This window comes from Phacochoerus africanus, chromosome 3 (genome assembly GCF_016906955.1).
Source record: "Phacochoerus africanus isolate WHEZ1 chromosome 3, ROS_Pafr_v1, whole genome shotgun sequence".
Lineage (NCBI taxonomy): Eukaryota > Metazoa > Chordata > Mammalia > Artiodactyla > Suidae > Phacochoerus > Phacochoerus africanus.
The window spans coordinates 72,160,759-72,183,647 of NC_062546.1; the positions used below are offsets into that span (position 1 = coordinate 72,160,759).

At 35.9% G+C, this 22,889-nt stretch overlaps 1 protein-coding gene across 8 annotated transcripts in view; it reads left to right on the forward strand.

Moving 5' to 3' along the window:
- Positions 1-22,889, forward strand: part of GTDC1 (glycosyltransferase like domain containing 1) — a 366,669-nt gene that overhangs the window by 89,421 nt on the left and 254,359 nt on the right. For all 8 annotated transcript variants that reach the window (XM_047771992.1, XM_047771996.1, XM_047771995.1 and 5 more), the window contains 2 exons: positions 8,036-8,101; positions 10,816-11,017. In XM_047771992.1, coding sequence (XP_047627948.1) covers positions 10,839-11,017 — 179 coding nt within the window. In that variant the 5' untranslated portion in view covers positions 8,036-8,101; positions 10,816-10,838. The remainder of the gene's footprint in view (positions 1-8,035; positions 8,102-10,815; positions 11,018-22,889) is intronic.

The following is a 22,889-nucleotide window of genomic DNA, read 5'->3' on the forward strand; positions in this document are numbered from 1 at the left end:
CCAGTAGAAAGAGTTATGGTCCCAGATATGGTATGCATATATGCCAGATAGAGATGCAAGGGGGAATTAACTCCTAATCATCCTTACTCTGTTTGAATACACTGTTTGCAGATTATGAAATTACTTCCTTAAGAGATGGTGGGGATACAGAGTGTGGCTGTGAATAGTTTGCAGAGAATATTCTGTACTATGGGGTCCACCTCACTAGACAAATATTTGTATCATTGGAATGCCTCCTTGAAAAACCATTTGATAAAGAGATAATAGTGACAAACAAGGCCACTAAATAGATAAAAGTCATAGTGCTTGCCCCAGTCAGAGAACTTTAAGCTGTTGTTACTTATCTTTTATTTAGTGGAAACATGTATCAGGTGATATGGGCAAGCATGTGTAAAACCATGGATAATAGTAAAGCTTCTAGAAATCACACACCATTGTCTGTGTAATACCTTTGCTTTACTCAACAGGCTCAACCAGGATATTAAAATCTCAGTCTATTATTATCAGACTGACTCTTTTTCTTGTAATAGTGTGTAGCTAATGATATGCCCCTTGTGATACTTAAAAATAGTGATACAGCTTTCATCACCAAATCTATTAGCTCCAAATTTACTTAGTCCTGGTCTAAACTGGGTTTCTGGGCTTTTTAAAATTTATCAATAACAATCTCTAAACTCTATCTAGAGATGGCTTCTTAAACCATCAGCAAATGTCTTAGACCATTAGCAAATCAGAAGATGCTTGAAAAATATATGGCAACTAGAAAAAGACCTGGTGCAATATATAGAGAAGACAGTGTGCTTTTAACTAGTGCTTCTTCTAATAAATGTCTATATTCATGTGGAAGATGAGAGAAATGTCATTAAATAGTTTAACTGATACATCTTTAAAACATGGTTTTTAAAATTTGCATCTTAAAGGACAGAGTCTAGTACTGGCTTCACCTCATACTTCCTAACACCATTTAAAAAACATGTTATTGCATGGTGATTTTCACTGATGTAAAATGGATATTAAAATATTAAAGGTATATAACATTAATACTAAAGATTTTTATTTCTAGCCCTGTAGTCCTCTGTGGAAATTTCCCTTTCTTCTCCCAGCTGTTTACCTGATGTTCTTTTGCTCCCTGATTTTACATTTCTTTTAAGCTGATTTCCCTCACTGATAAAGAATGGAGTTCAGTCTATGTCCTTTTTATTTTTCACTGGAAGTGAGTAAATCCAGAACGTTATACTTGGTGACATTTATTTCAACTCATCAAGGGAATGCCACCCATATTTGCTTGGGTTGCTGTACTTCAAGTAAGACGTCGAGGATGTTTGTGTCTTAGAGTAACCCTGCTATTTCTGTTTCAGAATTAAGTGAAAATGTGATATGTGTCTCCCACTTGGAGAGGGAAACTGCTCAACAGTTTTTTTGTTTAGTTAATATGGATTAAGTTCTTTAAAGATGTCAGAGTGAGACTCACTAACACCAGTGTAGTTAAGAATCTGTTAGTCATTTTATTTTAAACTTATTTGGTGTGTATATTTATAATTAGCTTGCACAAAGTAGGTCTGAGTTAAAATTTGGCATAGAAGTCAATGTAGGGCAGCAAGATAATCCTTCTGTCTAATAAAAAATATCAGTTTAATGATTAAACCAGTTGACTCCTTCCAGGTTATAGACTTGACTGTCCTTGGTTAAATATTCATACAGAGTCCAGACAGGTCAGAGAAGGTAGTTGCCCATGGTGTGAAACATGACTTCTAAACACCTCAGCAGGGCTGTTGGCAGAGCTTTTTTCCTTAGAATAAGGTGTGTCGTTTCTGAATACAGTAAGATGTCACCTCTTATATTTAGATGGTGATAGAATGTGGGTATTAAGTTCTATCAATGAGAGTAAATAGTAACTAGTGCTAGTAAGGGGTGATTATTTGTGACTGGTTATAATAAAGGTCTTGGATGAATTAGGAAGAAATTGTCAAGGCCACTGCTAAAGGGTTTTATGGTTTATTGATTCAGCTCATACTTGTTGAACACCTTCTGTTTGCTAAGTGCTGGGGATACAGTGGTGATCAAGCAGGCCCAGTCAGTGTCTTCATGGAACTTAATATCCAGTGGAGGATATGGATATTATATAATCACTCGTGTAAACATAGTCTCTAAGAGATAAATATAGAGCAATACTATAGATTGTTATATCAAGGGGACTTGGACTTTGATGATGACTGTAGCAAATTATGAAATAGTCTGAGTGTAATCCTATGGCTGATCTCCTCATCTCCCACTGCAAACCTTTCTTGTCATATGAACCTTGGATGTGGTCTTTTGTCCATCGTAGTCCTTGAGGCCTAGGATCCTATCAAAAAGGAACCAGTCTAGAGCTAAGGGGTGAAGGATAAGGGTTATGGGGAGAGGGGAGGGATGATTATGCAGGACTTAGGAAGAAATCAGAAAAGTTTTTTTATGATCCTATTTGTTATTCAGTTGTGTGTGACTTATACCACTAATGTCCTAGATACAAACTATTTGGAGTTATTATTAAATATAATATGCAATACATATATTTATCATCTTAGAGTGACATTTACATATCACTTGTGTATATACTTATGTTGCACTATATGTGACTTAAATAGTAATAATTACTAAATACTGATTTTTAATCCCCAAACAGCAAAGACTGGGAGATGGAGGCAACTTTTATTTAGGTCAGATCATGTGCCTGGAGTGAAGTATAATGAGAACATATGTGAATATGAGGTTAGAAGTCCTGGGTTGAAACCCTTGCTCTGTCACTTACTCTTTGATGCAAATATTCTCTATTTCTTCTTCTGTAAAGGAGAAGTGATGGAACAGTGGTACCAGCATTCTTTCCACCTATGATTCTCTGAAACACCCTGGCTTCTTTGCTGAGTGATCCATATCTGAATGGGTCAGGAAACCCTATTTTCTCCCACTGAGCTGATTTGCAGCCCATTTCAGGAGGGTGGAAGGCTTGGAGAAATGCCATCTTGAGAAAGCAAATACATTATTCATCTTGTCAAACTTTTATAAAATGCATAATTGTTGGCAGAAAGTATTTAAAAATGCCTTTTTTCTTCCCCATTAAATAAAAGCCTAATTACTAAATGTGGAATGGGATCTCTAGATTGATGGTGAGGGAATTGGGTTTCTCATCCTACTTCCACTTCTAGTTTTAAACTAGGATGATGATAGATCAAACAGAATAAAAAACTGTAGGTGATTTTCAAAATTCATGGAGCTCACAGATATTCTCTTAGGCCATGAAACTTGCTTTGGCCTAGAATTCAATTGCTTTTGGTGTTTTTCTCACTTCTTTAATCACTGTGACTTTTGTTGTACTAGTAGGTTAAGATAAACACACATCTACATGAAAATAACTCATTAATTTCAATAAATTCTGATTTCTGTGAACAGTAAGAAAAAAAGAATAAATATTTGAAAGAGAATATAATAAAATGTATTCTGATGTACTAGCTGCTTGATTTAGTTTAGCCTTCAGCAATAATGGGAAATCCCTAGTATACATAGTAGCAAGTATAATGCTACCTGACATGGGTTTGGTCAGGACCTGTGTTAAGGTGAAAGCAGTGTTACTTTATTGAAGTCAGAATCAACGTCCCATTTCCCCCTGATTTTCAGTTCAGCTCTACAAAAAAAATGATACTCTTTCCCGTCCCCCACCCCCCCAACCCCTGGGGACAGATCCCAGGATAGTCCCCAGGAAGAAAAAGACATGGTCCCCATACTCCAAATTGTTCACTGTCCCATAAGGAAGAAGAACATGGAAATAGAGCAAAACAGGTAAAATGATACTGTACAGAGTAGAAGTCATGTTTAAGGAAAGGCTTCATAGACTTGGTGATTCATGTGCAGAAATTTTAAGAAAATTTCATCAGGTGAACTTGAAGAAAAGGCTTACAGAGTAAAAGATAAAGGTGTGAAGTCACAGAAGTGTGAAATAACTAGGTGAGTGTGAGGGTTAGGCCTAGCTGCAATGATCTGGGGGAAGTGGAGGAAGAGGACTGAAGTGGGAGAAGAGGAAGCAAGACTAGTGAAGAGAAAGGAAGAGACCAGAAAAGGAAGGTCTTAACTGCCATGCACAGGGCCTTGAGTTTGCTCTTTAGATGGATGTCAGTGTGGAAGGTTTTTGAGCATACCATTTCATGATCAGATTTGCATTTTGGATGATTATTTGTGTTGGATTATGGAGAATGGTGTGATGGGAACCAGATTGCATAGTAGTGTGGAGACCTAGTTTAAAAGGGTAATGCAGTAGTTCAAATGAGTGATGAGATAATTTTCTGGTATAAAATCTTCTATTGATTCATAAATACACTGCCACATTTTAAAATGTCAGCAAATTGAAAATATTTTTAGTATTCAGTAGAACTAATTCATTGCTACTTTTATAGTTTAAAATTATTCATGAAACTGATAGCAATGAAAAATTGAAAGAGGGTTAGTATTTTATTTGTAAGTGAAATTAAACCAATACACTCACAAAAATTTTTCATAATTATAATTTTGCTATATAATGTGGAATATGATTTTAAAAAATGTAATGAATCTGTTATACATCTACACACACACTCATATATATACATATTTAGTTGTGGAAATTATGCATATTTGAAAACAAGTGAATGATGTCATAATGCCTGTAGTGTAGGTATTTGTTGAATTTGCATTTGATACTGACCATTATAACCAAGACTTTGTATTAATTCAAGTCATGGAATAAATGATGATTTTTTTTAAGCAAAAAAGTTAAATCCCAAATTGAGAAAGAATGAAAATATTCATCAGGGAAAATTAAATAGCCATATATGTACATAAGATTGTAATTTTGTTGTTGTTGTTGTCTTTTAGGGCTGCACCCATGGCATATGGAGTTCCCAGGCTAGGGGTTGAATCAGAGCTGTAGCTGCTGGCCTGTGCCACAGCCACAGCAATGCAGGATCCACAGCTCATGGCAACACCAGATCCTTAACTCACTGAGCAAGGCCAGGGATTGAACCCAAGTCCTCATGGATCCTAGTTGGGTTCGTTAACCACTGAGCCACGATGGGAACTCCCATAAGATGTAATTTTGAAAAGAACTTGTATTGAAAGATCATTACAAATCACATAATTGGAACAGCACATTTGAAATTAGCTGCAAATTGTCTCACAATCAGTATGGCATATGAGTCTTTTAACCAAATCTTGGTTTTGGTACGTAAATCCTGTTCTTAGTTATCACAACAAAAACTAAAGTCAGAGTTGATGAAATTAGAATATCCATAGCTTTATGGGGGAATAGAATATTAGACTGTTACATCTTTTTCAGTATGAACCCAAGATTTTTTTAAAAAGTTATTATATAAGTAGGATACAAGTTATCATAAATGTTAGGTTGCATGCTGCATAATCAGATAACGGAATAATGATCAGTTTCTCTTGTATGCTATTTTCAGACTAATGCTCAGGAATTCTATTTTATGCCTCACTATTAGTGAAACTTTAATTATGTAGAATATTGTCAGTGCCTGTATTTTTAGGATTGCAAATTTATTGCACTGCATTTGATGTCATATTATTTGTCAGTCTTCAGAGATTACACTGAGGCTTTAGGGGTTAGGATGAATTTACTATGCCTGATTTTTATGAAAGTTTTTATAACTTTTTCATGGGATGGGATATGTTTATCTTTGTTACCCCCCCCCCCATGTAATAGAATGTAGTATAATACTTTGAGGAAACTTTTTTAGCAAAATGTATTTTTACTCCATTTGTACCTTTAATAGGTTCTATTAGGGGAATCAATGATGACATGTTTCAAAGAAGAAATCTTTTCATGCTTTTTTTTTTAACTATTTAATGAGATTTCAGATATATTTTAACAAGTGGGGTTTCCCTGATGAATCATTAAAACAAGTGAGTGGGCTGGAAGGTAATACGAACTTTTCTTAGCATTGCCCTATTTTACTCTACTAGGTTATTTGTTGCTTTTAAAATAGTACCTGGGTGTGTTGGAGTTGGTGGGTGGAGGTGCAGAAGGTGAGAAAGGAAAGGGTCAGTTAGAAAATACCAGGTAAACCTCTGATGACCTGCTGGGAAATCCTACTCAAAGTCTACTTTCCCCAATTTTGAGTTTAAGCTCACTTTTTTTTTTTTTGCTCTACCAAGCTCAACTTGCCAAATATTGTATATAGGCAAATAGAAAGTGTATTTTCAGCAATTGATTAAAGTTTAAGGTATCAACCACATGTGGATTAGCCTGTGGAATCAATTTCTCATGTGTGTGGGATTAAAACTGATAAAACTATCATCACTGAAACCATATCTTCCTACATCTAATAGCAGTAAGGTGTCTGTGGAATATATTAATACAACAGTTCCTCTGATTTAAAATTATTACTTGGTATTTGGTTGGAAAATTATAGGTAACTGGATTGACATCATATATGAGGGCTAATTATGGGTTTTTAGTTGATTTAGGTTTTGTTTTTTAAAATCCACGATATATTTATACTTGGTACATCTTTTCATAAATCAATGGCATATTGCAAATTACCTTTACTATACTTTTTTTTTTTCCAAACAACTCAACTGTCATAGCAGTTGTAACTGCTAGAGGAGGTAGACAAAAATGTAGTTCACCTTGAAAATGATCATGGCTCAGGGAATAAAAAATTGGGTCAAGCTTAAAATAAATGCAGGTACAATGACAAAATTTAACAAATTTAAAAATATTCACAGTATTGGTTTCAGGCTACTTTTGTTCTGGTGATCATGTCAATGCATTATTCATATTTAATTGAGATGACTCTAATGGCACTTTTAATTTTATTCAAAATATTTGTATGAATTACTATTGTGATTTTTTTCATTTTATATTCACTTTTAATTGTAAATGTAAATTTTTGGAAAGGCGTGTAATTCTTAGATAGATCATTGTGACCTTTGGTGATCTCAAATAGAATTTGAAGCAGTTAAAATTCCTATGTCCTGGCTATCACTTTGACTCACTTTATATTGCTAATTTAATGTTTAGCATTTAACCATGTATCATTAAATCATGGTATTGATAATGAATTAAACTTTCATAAAGCTTTAATAGTATAGCACATTCTCATTCATCTGTTGCCACTGGGGAATAAAATATACTGGAGATGAGTTTTTTTTTTGTTTTTTGTTTTTTGTTTTTCCTCCAACTAAAGCTTACTTGTTTAAGCAGAAAAACTTAAAAGTTGATAAAAATTTATCTGAAACATTTTTATGCTCTTTTAGAGAGCAAGAATGGATTGGCCACTTACTCTTTTCTTATGTAATAAAATATCATCCTGGTGTCAGGTAGAAAGGATATGGGATTTCTTTGGTATTTATTCTCCAGCTTAAGAAGTTTTGCTTTTGTGTTTGTGTCCTTCTTTAAAAATGCCACACTCCTAATTCTGATATACCAGTTCAGTTTAAATGTTTCAGGGTTTAAGGTCTGAGGTAGTACATGTGCTAATGCTATAACAGATTCACAAGCCTGAGCACCTGTGTAAGACATTTAGCTGCATGTGGCAAACACCTGGCCACAGCTTCCTGCCATGAAGGAGACACTGTGCTTCTTTGGAGTAAGGACGTTCAGTGTCGAGGCTCTGTACTGCCTCTCCCACTCACTCATTCTCTAGTAGCCATTGCTAGTGGAGCAAAATGTCTGTATTTACCTGGCATGCTCCTGAGCATCTTTAGTGTCAGGTGACCACTGCAGTTTTCTGAGATTATTGCTAAAATGGCCAAATGTGTGCTCCCTTTATCTTTTAATAAATTCCTGCATGACAGCAAAAATCATTTTTAACAAAATGTTTTTCTTTTTCTTCCCCACCTCATGCTCACATGTTTCCAGCAGTGTTTTCTAAAGCAAAACTCAAGCACAGTGGAAGTATTTGAACTGTTCTCTAATGTGCTGTAATGACATTTGGTTTGAATCTTATATTTAAAAATCAGCTTCCTCTCTTTTGTTTGTACCTAATGAGAATCATCTTTCTTCCAGGTTGTGCTTTAAGAAGACTATAGGGGAAGAACAAATTTTCTTCTTGCTGCAAAAGTTGCAATAGAAGTAAGTGGGGAACTGCCAGGATATGTCTGTCTCCACAAAACAAGCAGAACAAATTTCCATGAATCAAAGCCACTAAGTATAGTTTTCAGAGATGGTAGGACATAGTTACTTTCCCTAGAAAAATACCCCAAATTCAGGCACACCCATTGGTCACCAGAAGAATGCTCAAGTGAACACTGGTTCAAACCTGTACATTTCACTCTTCTAACTGAGCTATTGAAGGGGTGGAAATCTACTATAACTATAACCTTTTTTTCCCTTTTCTGTTTTTCAACCTCCCACGTGCTTGGTGTTCAGTTCTGCTTACTGAGTGTCTTGAACCTGCAACAGCACCTACACCTACTGCCTCCACGGTGGCTGATGGGTTGCAGATAACTTATGATTCAGACCTATAAGAAACATCTGTATCTATAGGGCATGATACATGCTCTAGATTAATCATGGAAAAGGGCAGAGTAATGAAGAATCAGAAAACTTTTTTCCCCTAATATTAATGTTGTTTTCTTTGAAGTTGTATGAGTGAAATATTCTCTAGAGTGATTTACATCACATTCCATTACTTGTGGAAATATCTCAGGTCAGTTTTATAAGAATCTTTTAGAGACCTTTTAAGCATAAACACAGCATATTAATGTGATTAGGTCAGAGGAGATAAAGCAAGATAGTAGATATCTGTGATGTGATGCAGTAAGCAAATTAATAATGTTGAACTGCTTTTATTTTTTTTCTTCAAACCCTTGGTATAACTTTCACAATTGCCTTTCATTGATTTCTCATTTGCTTTCTAGAAGTTTCCATCATTTGAAGGATGAATGGCTACCATTTTGTTAAACTTGGAGGCTGTTTGTTAATTTATTGAATATAGCATTATAAAGTTGAAGCCTCCAGCCAGCCTGAAAATATCGAGCTGTATAGCTCAATCTCTGAGCTTACGTCTTACCCACAAAATCTGTGGTAAAATTTTCAGATTCTTAGTTGAAATACAAGATGCTGATGAGGAGTGGGTAACTCCCATTGCCTTTCAAATGTGTGTGTATATCCACTCTTCCCACCTTTCCTTGGTGAATAGCAAGCTGTGATTGAAAATAATTGATTTTAAAATGCCAGAGGATTCTGAGATATCTTTTCTCCTTAAGCAAGATGGTTTATCCTATTAGTGGGAGGGCAAAATGCCTTATAACTGTTTGTCAGCTACTATGTTTTAATTTTGTCTTCACAGCACACCTCTGAGCTTAGTACTCTAATCCTCAGGTTAGAGAAGGTGAGACTAGTCATACAACGTTAGGTAACTTGTCCAGGGTCATACAGCTAGGATGTGACAGGGCTGAGATTCACACTTGTATTTACTTGATCCCAGGGCTCATGCCTTTTCCACCTGAGGAACACTGCTTCCTATTTTGCATGTGGGTGAAATATGTATTTCTATATTTTCTCCAAAAATGCTCATTGGAAGATTCAAACATCAAGAAATAAGCTTTTTTCACTTCAGTCACTTCTTTGAGAACCATTTGAGACTTTTTGCTTTGAAATGCAGTTTAAGTACGTACTGCCTTGACTGAACAAGGTAAAGCACAGTTTTATTAGTTAAGAGCATCATTGAATTTTTGAGACTCATAATTTTGTGGAACAGCATTAAGGAAAGCAGTATACTGTTTAATGAGTGGTGTTTACTTCAGTCATAAAGGAGAATTCAAACATCTGGAATATTTTTTAAACAATGTAGTCATTATGTACCAAGTGATATTTCTTCTTTACTTCTTATGGGAAATGATGTATAATTTGAAATATACATATAAAAGTTTTTATGTTTATATACGTTTTTTTTATTTCACTGAACACATTAACAAAAGTCACGTTATTAAAGTAAAAATTTGTTTGACAGCCAATTTTCTGTGATGTTTGAGCCAGTTTTCTGTGATGTTTTGTCAAAAGTTGTTTGACAGCCAATTTTTACTGTCTTTAATAACAATATTATTTTATCATACTTAATGGATTTGTTGTTTAAAGAAAGGTTATAGAAACTGCTTGGTCACTGACGTATAGTTTTACCCTACTTTTTCAGTCTTTTTTGGGGGTGGGATGTGGACAATAGTGGGGAAGTGGTCAAATGTCTCAGGAAATTGTATCCTAAAGATTTTCAACACTAGAGAATTGAGATTTGAATGTGAATGTGCTTTCTGTGGATTCACTGGGTGCGTTGGTAGCTAGTGAACTTAAAGATGGTTTAATATAAAAGTTCTAGGATCAGGGAATTTCTGAACTAACAAGGACCATACAAATGAAGGGCTCTAAGTCTTAGTTAGGACCTGAGGGTGGTGGCTGTCCAAGGTTAGACAGAGCTCTAGGCCAAGCCAGATCTGAGGCTACTTTGTCAGGGTCATACCAGCTGGTCCAGCCAGGAAAGTGAGTGATCACAGCAGGAGTTCCTGGGGGAGGTGGTGAAAATACTGAGTCATTATGGAAGTAATCTTAGGGCATGAAGAAAACAGAAATCAGGAAAATAAAGCATCTTTATTTCCTTTTATTAACATGAATGGTCTAAAAATATTGATTCCAAAATATAAACCTCAAGTGTTACATACTTTTTTTAAAAAAGTGGGATAAGCCTATTTAAAAAAATAATGTCTGTAATTGATTTTACTTGCTTTCTGGGTCTAATATTTTAACATTTATTTAAAAAAATTTTAATATACACAAACCTTTTTTTCCCCTAGAATCTGAAGATTTGAAGGGACCAATGAGCATTCTAATCATTGAGGCATTCTATGGAGGATCCCATAAACAGCTGGTGGATCTTCTTCAAGAAGAGTTAGGAGACTGTGTCCTTTATACCCTTCCTGCAAAGAAATGGCATTGGCGAGCACGGACATCAGCTTTGTACTTCTCACAGAATATTCCTGCCAGTGAGCATTACAGGTAACTAGAGCTCGAGCTGCATCTATAGCCTGTTTGAAATGTACCTGTTCTAAGGTTGTTGCTTCTCTGTTGGCCTCGATGGGATTTCCTGTAACTGTGGGATTGGTCAACATGACTGTTGCAGCTATTCCCTTGGAGAAGCTGAGCAGCCAAGTGCATTTATGCTCTGAGCACACCTGGACGCTAGGAAAGTGCCTCATTTAGAGCCTATGTGCATTTTCTCATTTGCCTTGTCCTTTGATCACATGAACCTGTGTGGGTGTATGTTGACATTTCTTGGCCTGAGATGAGAGTTGATCTGGTGAACATTTGTTTTTGTTTTGTTTTGTTTTTGTTTTTTTGCTTCATAACTTCCTATGCCTCTTTTAGTGAATATGCTGTTTTAGTTTATCTTATTGTGTCTGCTCTGCACTAGGAGCCAAGGTTGGAAAGGTAGATATAACCAAGGTTTGTGCCTTTACTTGCTTTAAAGACTGTTCAGGTAGAGATGGACATGTAAGTGCAATGAGAGTTTGAACAAGGGAGAAGTTGATTTTGACCGTGACAGACAGGAGATGCCTTTCTAGAGTTGATCACCTTTGCTTAGCCTGGAAAGATGAATAGGTTTAGGGGACACAGGCCTCAGTTTTGAATTTTGAATGGTTAGAAAATGGAAACGAGGGGGACCCATTAGAAAGTCTTGTGGGACATACTGAAAAGATGGATGAGAAATATGGATTCCCTGTGAACATCTCTACTGCCACGTGTCTACTGGTGGTTAAATAGTGGGAGGTTATCCTACTGTGGTTACGTATCTGATGTTCTTACCATTAGGGGCCCGTCTGTGTAGGCCTGCATGGTATGGGCAGGAGTGGCAGTGCCAGAGTAATAATGAATGGAGTTGAGGCAGGCAGGTTGTTAGACAAAGGGCACACTGCAAGTTGCAGTGCCCACCTGGCTTCAGCAGCCCTACCCATCTGCTGCTGCTTATAAAGTGGAGCAGTGACAAGGGAGAGAGCAGCCTGAGATTTAAATGTAGGTTACTGTTCTTAGTAGTGCTTTGGAGAAGTCAGAAAATAACCCATTTGGTGTATGAAAACCATGCATTGCCTCTAAGCATTCAGATTGTCAGATGGAAGAGCATTGAGCACTCAGATCATATTGCTTGGGAATATAAAGGTAAAAGCTGTGTGGGGCATATTGAGAATTTTGTACTTTTCAAATCTAAAGTGTATTTTTTTCCTTATATGATTTAATGTTTTATATTCTGATATCACCAAGTGAATATTGTAGATTCACTGGTAGTATTAGAAATTTTAACACATGTATCTATATAACAGTTTTAAAAGCAATGATAAGCCTATTGCTGTGTTAAAATCTGCCTGTTTATAGTTGCTTTCACATCTCATTTAGTTGTGTTTTCACAGCACCAATTGCATTACATTACTTAAGGTCAAGTAATCTGGTTGACTTTATGGCACATTTTCATTTAATGTTACCATTTGATATAATACATTCATACATACCAAATGATACAATACATTTCTATAATAATTTGAACATTGAAACAAACCATTTCTCTATCTGCTGTTAGATTTCATTTTGATTACACAGTGTTTCCGAATGGAATTATTGTATCACAAATATATATATGTGTGTGTGGATAGCATGCAAACAAACACTTCCGTGCCCATGGCTTTCCCACTGCCTTTGAGGTCTGAATCATTTGAGGATAAACATCACATTTCTTTTGAAGCAGTCTTATTTGGGAAGTAGAATTCTGAAAGACCATGATGTAAAGTTTTACCTTAACCAGTAACCTTCTAACAGTGCTATCTGTGATCTTTTGAGGTTAGCCATTTAAGCTGCAGTTAATGGTACTTATTCATCTAATCAGACTTCACTAAAAGATATACCTCACTGGTCTAATTTACAGTTATATTTGACTAATGATACCTTATCTACTCTTTACCAAACAACCTTTTTGAATACTTTTGGAAAAATAGCAGTGGCTTGAAAACTCACTCAACCCTAGATTAAAGTGCAAGAATAATATTTTGTTACACCAGATAAATCTGGTTTCTGTGGAGACTTTTTTTTTTTTTTAAACTACTGCCTTTATTTTTATTTATTTATTTATTTTTTGGTCTTTTTGCCATTTCTTGGGCTGCTCCCATGGCATATGGAGGTTCCCAGGCTAGGGGTCGAATTGGAGCTCTAGCTGCCAGCCTAGGTCAGAGCCACAGCAACGCGGGATCCGAGCTGTGTCTGCTACCTACACCACAGCTCACAGCAATGCCGGATCGTTAACCCGCTGAGCAAGGGCGGGGATTGAACCCATAACCTCATGGTTCCTAGTCAGATTTGTAAACCACTGCGCCACGACAGGAACTCCCTGTGGAGACTTTTAAAAGCATGAAAAGTTCTTGCTTTCTTCTCTGTGCATTTGGCAAATGAAATCACTAAAATTCATAAAGATAGAATGATTAAACACCAATATTGCATACCGTGCAAAAACCACTCTGAACTAGTAGGAATGTGTCTGATGAGAAAGACCTTGAATATAGGTACACAGTTATTTTTCGTCAATGTTTGTATGTGTAGTCCTTGTTTTTAAATGAGCTTATCCTCCAGCCTAATTAATCAGTTTGATTTTGCTTTATCTTGATGGCAAGAAGAATATATCATGATTCGCATTTAGAGCTCTTTAATTTTATTGTAGATTACAAAAGCTCCACAATTTATTTTTCTCAGAAGTAGTTTGGTAATTATTAGGTTATATTAAAGCTTTGCCTTCTGGAAAATTCACAAAATGCAGAAAAATATTTCTAAGGATGGGGCTTAAATTTCCTTTCCGAAATGTGTGAGTCATTTGTCCTAGGATCAAGCATGCCTGCTTTCTTAAAATATACCTAGACTAGGCACCAAAGATACTAGGCACTAGTATCTTTATTGAACTAAAAGAACCACTCTTACTTAAAATCATTTTTTTTCTCACTTTCAGATGCTTACAATTATATTTTTATTCCATTTGAGGTATTGTGGCAGATACTGATCATTGCCCACTTAACAGCCCTTCTTCCTTGTTAACAGAATCTGTTTTCTTTGGGGTGGCTAAGTACCCAGCCTCTGGGAGTGAAGCTTGATTGACCTAAGTCTGTCATGATGATCCTATTCTCTTCCAGATTTTCCCAGTTTTCCTTGAAGCTAGTGCTGGATTCTGGCAAATTAGATTTAAGTCAATGACTTTGGGGGTTCTTCTAGCTAATTTTTTTTTTTTAACACTTATGAAAGAGAAAGTCATTTCTCCTTCTCTGCATTTGGCTGTGGTTGTGATGTCTGCAACCTTGAGGTGACAAGATGAGGACAGAACACCTGAGCTACCAAAAATGGCTGGAAGGACATAGCTGCCTAATCACTTGAAAACCCTCTATCTCTAAAACATCTAGATATGTTTTATAAGATGTAACAAATTTCTTTTTAAGTTCTTAGCTGAGTAAAGTAAGAGAGGATCTTTCTGGAGTGGGATTTGGAAATTAGAGTGATAAGCTGGTATTGAAGCTCTGGTTGCCTCATTTTCAGAGAGGGACTGCTTAACTATGCTATGTTACTTTCTTGAAATGAAATATTGTGTAGCATTAACCTGAATTAGGAAGCGTTCTGTCGTTATCAGAACCTCTCCGAGACATATTAAGTGACCAAAAGTAAGGTAGTGTTATTAGGTGCTATCTTTGGCATAAAGAAAGGAGGTTGTAAGAACTAAACAATGAAAGAGTGTGCTGGAAATGAATTAAAGTAGTTGCTTGGGGATTACTATAGGGAGGCATTCTGTGCCCCACCTGTATCCCTCCCACCTTTCCCCTTCTGTGCATCCTGGTCAGCTTTCTGCTGTCAGTGTCTGCAGTCTCTTCCCTGAGGGGCAGGCAGCAGGCCCCAAGCAGCCCTTCCCGAAGGATCCTCGCCCCTCAGATGAAGTCATTTTAAAATGTGAACAGGAGCTAAATCATTAACCAAGTTTCCTCAAAAACCCTGTAAATCAGGAAGTAAAAGCATAATTCTACATAATTCATAGGTCACAGAACAAATTGTAATGGATAATAAAAAACAACTGAGTCATAATGAACATATTGCATATCACAAATGTGAGATGCATCTAAAGTGACAGTTGTAGTCACATCATCTTTAATAAATTTATTTTTATTATTTTAAAAATTGTGGTATGCAGGGACCTCTAAAGCTTGTCGTCTAGGACAGGGCCCTTCTTACTTGAATCTAGGAGTACTGAGAAGGAAACAATAAAAGAATTAAAAGTAGTGAAGTCAAAAGTATCTGTGTATGTAACAGAGATGAACAAACTTAAATTAGTGATTTTTGAAATAATAAATAGATATAAACTCAGACATGTTTTATTTTTTTTTAAAGCACAATTAGTTTTTGGATTGAAAAAAAGAACTACAGATATGACACAAACCAATATAAAGGAAGAAATGTTCTTAATAGTTTTATGCTAATATATTAGAAAACTTAGACAAAGTGGAAAAGCATAACTTATGAAACCTCACTCGAAATAGAAAGTCTGAATGGAACCATAATCATTAAAGATGTTGTTGCATTAACATAAAATCCCCCCATTAATAGACAGAGATTGGGTCCTTGTGCAGGTTGGTTTACACCATTGCTGCCCAGCCTTTTTCCAGACTTGTATTAACATGAGGTCACATGTCTAGTTTTTTACGTTTTCTGTTTCTTGTGGCCATACAGGTCCTAACTTGTTGATTATCATTATATCTCCTTTTCCTATCCCCTAACCACCGACTTTTTTTTTTTTTTTTTTTAATGTCCAAGGAAGAGCAAGGAAAGCAAATAGTTGGATAGAAAATAAATCAAATGGAAGTTCAGTTGGGTCAAGTAACACACAAAGTGAAGTTCAAGCTTAAGGTGATAATTATTGATAATTCTATTATGATTTGTCATTTTCTTAAATGGTACCATGACTGTGGCTTTTCACTAAACATCTCTTTCAAGGAATCTTGAAATTTTCTTAAATTGAAATATTTTGTATAAAATACTGAATGTAATTTTTTTGGAAAATGAATGTTTTTAGCTGATATGAATTACCTATATATGTCTGATGTTTTTAGCTAGACCTTATGAATAAAAGTATTCCTAAACAGGTGAATATAGCAAATTATTAAGGAAGGTGGTGGTTTCTCAATTTTTTTTATAGATTAGTAATTTAATTACTTTGCTTGGCAATTATATTTTGAATTGTTACTTCTCGTTAAAAAATATAACTTTCTGAATAATATAATACTTTAGTAATAAAACATTGTTTTATTAAGATATACCTTTCTGAATAATTAAATGCCATTTTAATCATGAAAACACCTTTGTACTAGTGTGCATCATAGTTGGGAGTATAAAAGAAAATGATAATTTGATGAAAATTTGTAGGTAAGTGAAGTATTGTTAGGCATACATACGCAGTCATTTTACATTTCTACAACTGAATTAAGACTTAATGGGATAAAATAATAGTAATAATAGCTAACATATTGAACATTTACCATGAGGTAGACACTCTACAATCCTGGAAGCTAGGTGTTGTTTTCCTCATTTAGCAGAGGTAGAATCTGAAGCTTAGAATCAAGCTACTAGCGCTGGGTTACACAGGTAGTCAGTGCTAGATGGGTGATTTGAGCTCAGGTCTGCCCCCTTGCAAAGGCCACACACTGTCTGTTCTTTTTAAGCCCATGCTTTTAACCACTGTGCTATTTCAGTACTCTGCTGAAGCAGGTTAATTAAGTAAATTAAACCTAAGTACCTCTTGATTAAAAATATATCACCAGATTTCACTCTTGGAAGTGGGTGTGGTGCCTCTTGGGGTCTTGAGAAGTAATATAGTTCTTGAAACGGATTGGAAGCTGGAGGCTGGGAACCAGGAGTCTTTCTAGGTTTGTGAGTGTGATTTTCTCATTTTTTGTCCTCAGCATACTTCTCTGAGCTTTGATCCATAGAAGTCACAAGTTATTTAAATTTTCCTCTTCTGAGGTTTTCCCTTAAATTCAGAGAAAATACTACATGTGATGCTTTTTTAAAGTCATAGGGTAGGCTTATGAATACACAAAATAACATTCTTGTTTAGGATACTCAATAACTGCCATTGACCAGTTATCCTCAAACTGCTATGACATACTCTACTTGGTTTATGAACTTAGCTTGAGGCAGCATTCCAGTGCTGCCCAACTCACTACCCTTATGTCATCACTAATTGTGTGCACTTCTCAGGCTTTGGATAATGCTCTATGTAAATCATATTGTCACTAGATGTCATGCAACATCCCATAGTCTGACCCATTTGTGACTCTTCCATTTATGAGAACTGGTCAAGAGTTTCCTCATGAAGCCAGCCAGTTTCCCTATCCTACACTGCCTAGTTACAGGATTCCTCTTTGGTTTGTTTTTCTACCAATTAGCTGTTGTGTCTAGGCAGTGTACACAGTAGCTTTCCAATATTTGTACAATGCTTAGGGCTTTGTTCACAATATTTTATCTCCTTGAACTCTCTGACTGACAGTATAAAATCATCTTGGCTTTATGTTGAAAATGTACCTGACCCCAACACAACAGATATAGAATAGTATTGGAAACCAAATAATTAATCATTCACTTAGTTTCTGTTTCTCTGACTCTCTCTGCCTGTCTCTCTTTTCTCTCACTTCCTTATTCTCTCTCTTATATGGAAAGACATGCATACACACATGAATGACTTTTACTGTAACAAATCCTTCATTGCAAAACTTGTGTTTCAAGCATCCTAAAAGAGGGTTTCCAGACTGTGTCTTTTCCACTTTTCTTTGTGTTTCTTTTCCAGTGCTCTCAAGAAGTAAAATATTCCAGTAGCAAGAAAAAAAAAAGTTTATTCTCAACATCAGCTGCTAATTCAAAAGTGTTTATATAGTTAGTAGTATGCACTGTGAACCCACTGCTTCCAAGGAGTTATGCCCCGTAGTGCAAATTCAAGTACATGCATTTAATATTCCTTCTAGCATATTTTAAAAATAAAATAAAATTTCACATTTAAGTTTCTGTACAGCCCCCAGGTAAGTGTGCATCTGGATACAAGATATTATTTTTAACAGACAGACTCTGTACCTTAAAGATCTATAGGGTAAATCTCCAACATATTTACCCTTTGAAATTTGACAACTGTATTTTGAAAGACAAAGTGGATGTTTATTACACTTTTACAAAGGAGCAAAAATTGTTATTTTTAATGAATGAAATGGGAAAGGCAAAACCCCTCAAACACCCTTAAATGGAAGCAAAATAATGTGATTGTATAAAAATGCTTTTACTTTAGAGTGAGGACTTTTATAATTTTGCTTTTAGAAGTAACATGCATATTTAAAAAAAAATTTTATTGTTATTTCCCTAATCAATTTTTTTTCCTACTGTATAGCATGGTGACCCAGTTATGCATACATGTATACATTCTTTTTTTCTCCCATTATCATGCTCTATCATAAGTGACTAGACATATTTCTCAGTGCTTCACAGCAGGATCTCATTGCTAATCCATTCCAAAGGCAATAGTTTGCATCTATTAACCCCTGGTTCCCAATCCATCCCACTCCCTCCCCCTCCTCCTTGACAACCACAAGTCTATTCTCCAAGTCCATGATTTTCTTTTCTGAGGATAGGGTCCTTTGTGCTATATATTAGATTCCAGATATAAATGATATTGTATGGTATTTGTCTTTCTCTTTCTGACTTACTTCACTCAGTATGAGAGTCTCTAGTTCCATCCATGTTGCTGAAAATGGCATTATTTTGTTCTTTTTTATGGCTGAGTAGTATTCCATTGTATGTATATACCACATCTTCCTAATCTGATCATCTGTCAATGGATATTTGGGTTGTTTCCATGTCTTGGCTATTGTGAATTTTTTATATAACAACTGAAATTGTGAATCCGATCTTACAATGTTTCTAATCTAGCTGTTTTGAGGTATTTTCATTGTACTTCCACTCCCAGTGTTTGTTTGCTTATTTGAGATAGTGTTTCTGCTTAGGTCTCAGTTAATGAAATTATGTTTGCTTTGGGAGCTGTATAGGGTGTGCTTAGGTCTGAGTGTCTAGCGTCCTGCATTTGGGTCCTCTAAAGCCATGGTACAAACACTTGGTTACCGTCCCTTCTCTTAAGCCTCCCAACTTAGGGAAGCTTTTATGCTTAACTATTTCCCTGGCCTTCTAGCTGTCTCTGGACACACTGTCATGTTTATTAAATGACCAATTCTTGTCCATCTTTCCTTTGTTTATACTTCATGGTTCTTCCACATGATGGACCTTCTGGCCTCCTGACATGCCAGTCCACAAGGATAATGCTGGCAGAGGCAGGACCTGAATTAGGCCTTCTGCTCACAAAAAAGCATGCATGTCTCTTTCTTTTATCTTTCTAAAGAACATAATCCTATATTTTAGTGAATTTTCCCCTGTAAACAATTTGGGTTCCTATATTTCTCATTGTTTAGCATCTCAAGCTAAAAATAAATTGTAAACTCTCCATTTGTAGGAGAAATTCCTGGTGTTTAAATATATGTAGCTGAGAGAGGTCTGGGGGGGTGGGATGGTTTGACCAGAATCCCCTGAGGCTAGTTATCTTATGGGTTTTTTTTCTAAGCTTGTTTCCATGTTTCCCCTTTATCAGCATATATTGAGAACTTTTATGTTATGCACCAATGCCTATGCTAGTACTGGTGCTATTAAGGGAGACTTGATAAACATGGTCATACAGTGCTGGCCCTTCATAAGCATTTAGTAAACTCTTTGTTGATTGAAAGTAAGTTTAGTGCCTATATACCCACTTGCTATAATAGTGGCTTGGATTAAATAATCTGATTGAAAACCATCAGTGATTCGCCTTGCATATGTAAAAATCCAGGTTATGCACAGGGCTTTTTAACAGGGCATTGCCTACCTCTGCAACCTCATCTCTCATCCCTGGCATCTCATTAATCAGCTATCGTAGCAGCACTGGCCTTGTAAACTTACTCTGAAATGTCAAGCTTTTTCCTGCCTCAGGTCCTGTTGCTTCTTGCTGATTCCTCAGCTGGTAACCCTAACTCAGTCCCCCTCCCTACACCTGTGCTTACTTCTTCCCATCCTTCACCTCTCAGAGGGCCCTTCCATCGTGACTGTATCTGAAACAAGCCCTTGATTTTCAGCATCCTTTTTTCCCCCATCTGTAATTAAATTGCATATTATTTGTAATTATTTTGTTTGATTTTTTCTTTTTCATTTTTCTGTTAAGTACCATGATGACAAGAGCCATATTTGTTTTGTGTACCATTTTTATACTCAGTGCCTAGTATGCTTCCTAGTAGATAGTAACTGTTGAGTAAAGATGGTTGAATGAATGATTTTATATCTATGGGTTTGAAAATACAAACTAAACATGGTTGTAATTGGCTTTGCTAGTTTCCTTAATTTTTTCTGCTCTCAGCACTACTAATATCCTGTGTCCAGGGATGTTATTTCTTCTGCACAGAAACTGCTTAAACACATTTAAGGATTTGTGTTACCCAGTATTATGGGATTAAACTAAAAAACTCCCCATGGCATGTACTCACTAATTTTTATGAGTTTTATTAATCATACTATGAAATCATTCATCATCCATTATGTGAATTTTGATAATAGAATTTATAATTTTCTGGACTTTCCCTTGTATAAAAGTGTTTCTGGAAAAAATGGCTTTTAGTTCAGGAAACTTTATAGTATCTAGAATATACTTGTGATATTTTATAAACTTCACATGACTGTATTTTAATGCTTTTTAGTTTGGTAGTGGACACCCATGAAGAGTGGCTTTGTAATTTATGGTGCAGAAGCTATAGGATAAATGAGAGATTAGAATTTGGCCTCAGGAAGTATTTAGCTTGGCTACTACAATTATTTAAGCATGTAAAAAATTTTATTACTTTCTTTTTTTTTTTAGAGCCACACCCACAGCGTATGGAGGTTCCCAGGCTACAGGTCTAATTGGAGCTACAGCTGCTGGCCTACACCACAGTCACAGCAATGCCAGATCCGAACTGCGTCTTCGACCTACACCACAGCTCAGGGAAACGCCAGATTCTTAACCCACTGAGCGAGGCCAGGGATGGAACCCACCAACCTCATGGTTCCTGGTTGGATTTGTTTCCACTGTGCCAGGATGGGAACTCCTGTCTTATTTTATTACTTTATTATCTCCTCTTATTATTAAACGTTTTATTACTTTTAAGACAGATAGTCTTACTTTGGGTCACAAATACATCTAGTTGCCATTGTTTTATATGGACCTTCTTTATTTATTTTACTTAACTGGCCCATTTAGTGCTGTGTTTGTAGCCCCTGGTTTAGATTACAAGAATGTGTCTTCAGATAATCTTTAATAAAATGTATTTAAATTTACACATACATAAAAGAGTTTATTAAATGAATATAAATCACTTGAGTTGGAATATATTATAGTAGGGTTCTGATCCCAGCACTTCCATCAATTAATTGTTTGGCCTTAGAAAAATATTTCTTGACTCTCAAGTCTTACTTTTTCATCTCTTACCGAAGGTTTTGGTTTCTTCTATTGAGTTCTAGGATGTCACAAATAAATTAAAATCAAGATTTAAGGAATTTTAACACAAAAGACAGATTTGTTCTGTCTCACATTCAACTCTGTTATCCATCACTGCTTCATTTAATACAGGAATTCTGTGTCTTGTTTGTGTATCTTGAATATTTTACTTTTAGTTTGTGTTGAGACTTTGTTGCAATGCTTCTTTCTAGTAGTGCTTATATCTTTTGAGTTGTTCTGATATGACTTATTTGTTTGAATCTTCTGTTCCAGCCTCAGAATTTCATGATTATATTTGCCTTTTCAAAGAGAAGGTGTTGACCTTTGTGTTAGCTGTCTGTCTCTGTAGGGCATGGAACATTAGACACGTACACTAAGTACTGAAAATATTACCGTAGATCTCACACAGAAGAATCAGTACTGCAGAGAGGGCAGCATTCACTAAAGAAGTCCAGAGGAGGGAGTCTAATTCTGGAAATTCTGTGGTAGACCTGAGAAGATGTTGGAGACTTTTAGCAGATGGAGGCGAAATGGAGCAGTGCTATAGGAGAAAGAAGTGCTGTGAACAAAGGTATTACATGCAGGAAAACTGGAAGTGTTTGTAGGAGAAGGAAGTGTTGTGAACAAAGGTATTAATGCAGGAAAATTGGGGAATGTTTGGAAATCTCTAAAATCTTAGTTTAGCATGAATATATTCTGAGTTAAAAGGAGTTTTGGGACGTCAGGTTGGGAGGATAAGGCAGATTTTGTGTAGTTCATGAATATTCTTGAATTTAAGGTTAAGAATTTAGGGAGCTTTTGCTTTAGGTTGTGAGTATCCTTTGAAGGCTTTATTACTCAGACTTTATTGGTTACACATGATAGAATCCAATTCTAAATCTCTTAGTTGCATAAAGGACAATGTATTGGCTCATATAACTGAAAGTCCCAGAGTGGTTGACTACAGGCAAAGCTGGATCCAGTGGTTCATTAGGCTTCTTGTTTTCTTGACTCTACTTTCCTCTGGCTTGGCTGTCTCCAAATAGATTTCTCTCAGAGTTAAGTTTATATCTCACCAGCTTAGTTATTCTAGCTGAAAGAGAATGCTCCTCTTTTGGCAAATGTAGCAAAAGTTCCAGATCCAGTGAAAAGACTTTTTAAAAATCTTAAGGTCTTTGAACTTGTTACTGTGACAAAAGGCATCTAATGTCATGGTTGGCTAGGCCTGGATCACATGGCCACTTTGGGATCAACCTCATTCAAACCTTATGAACTGAGCACAAGAGAGCAAGAGGA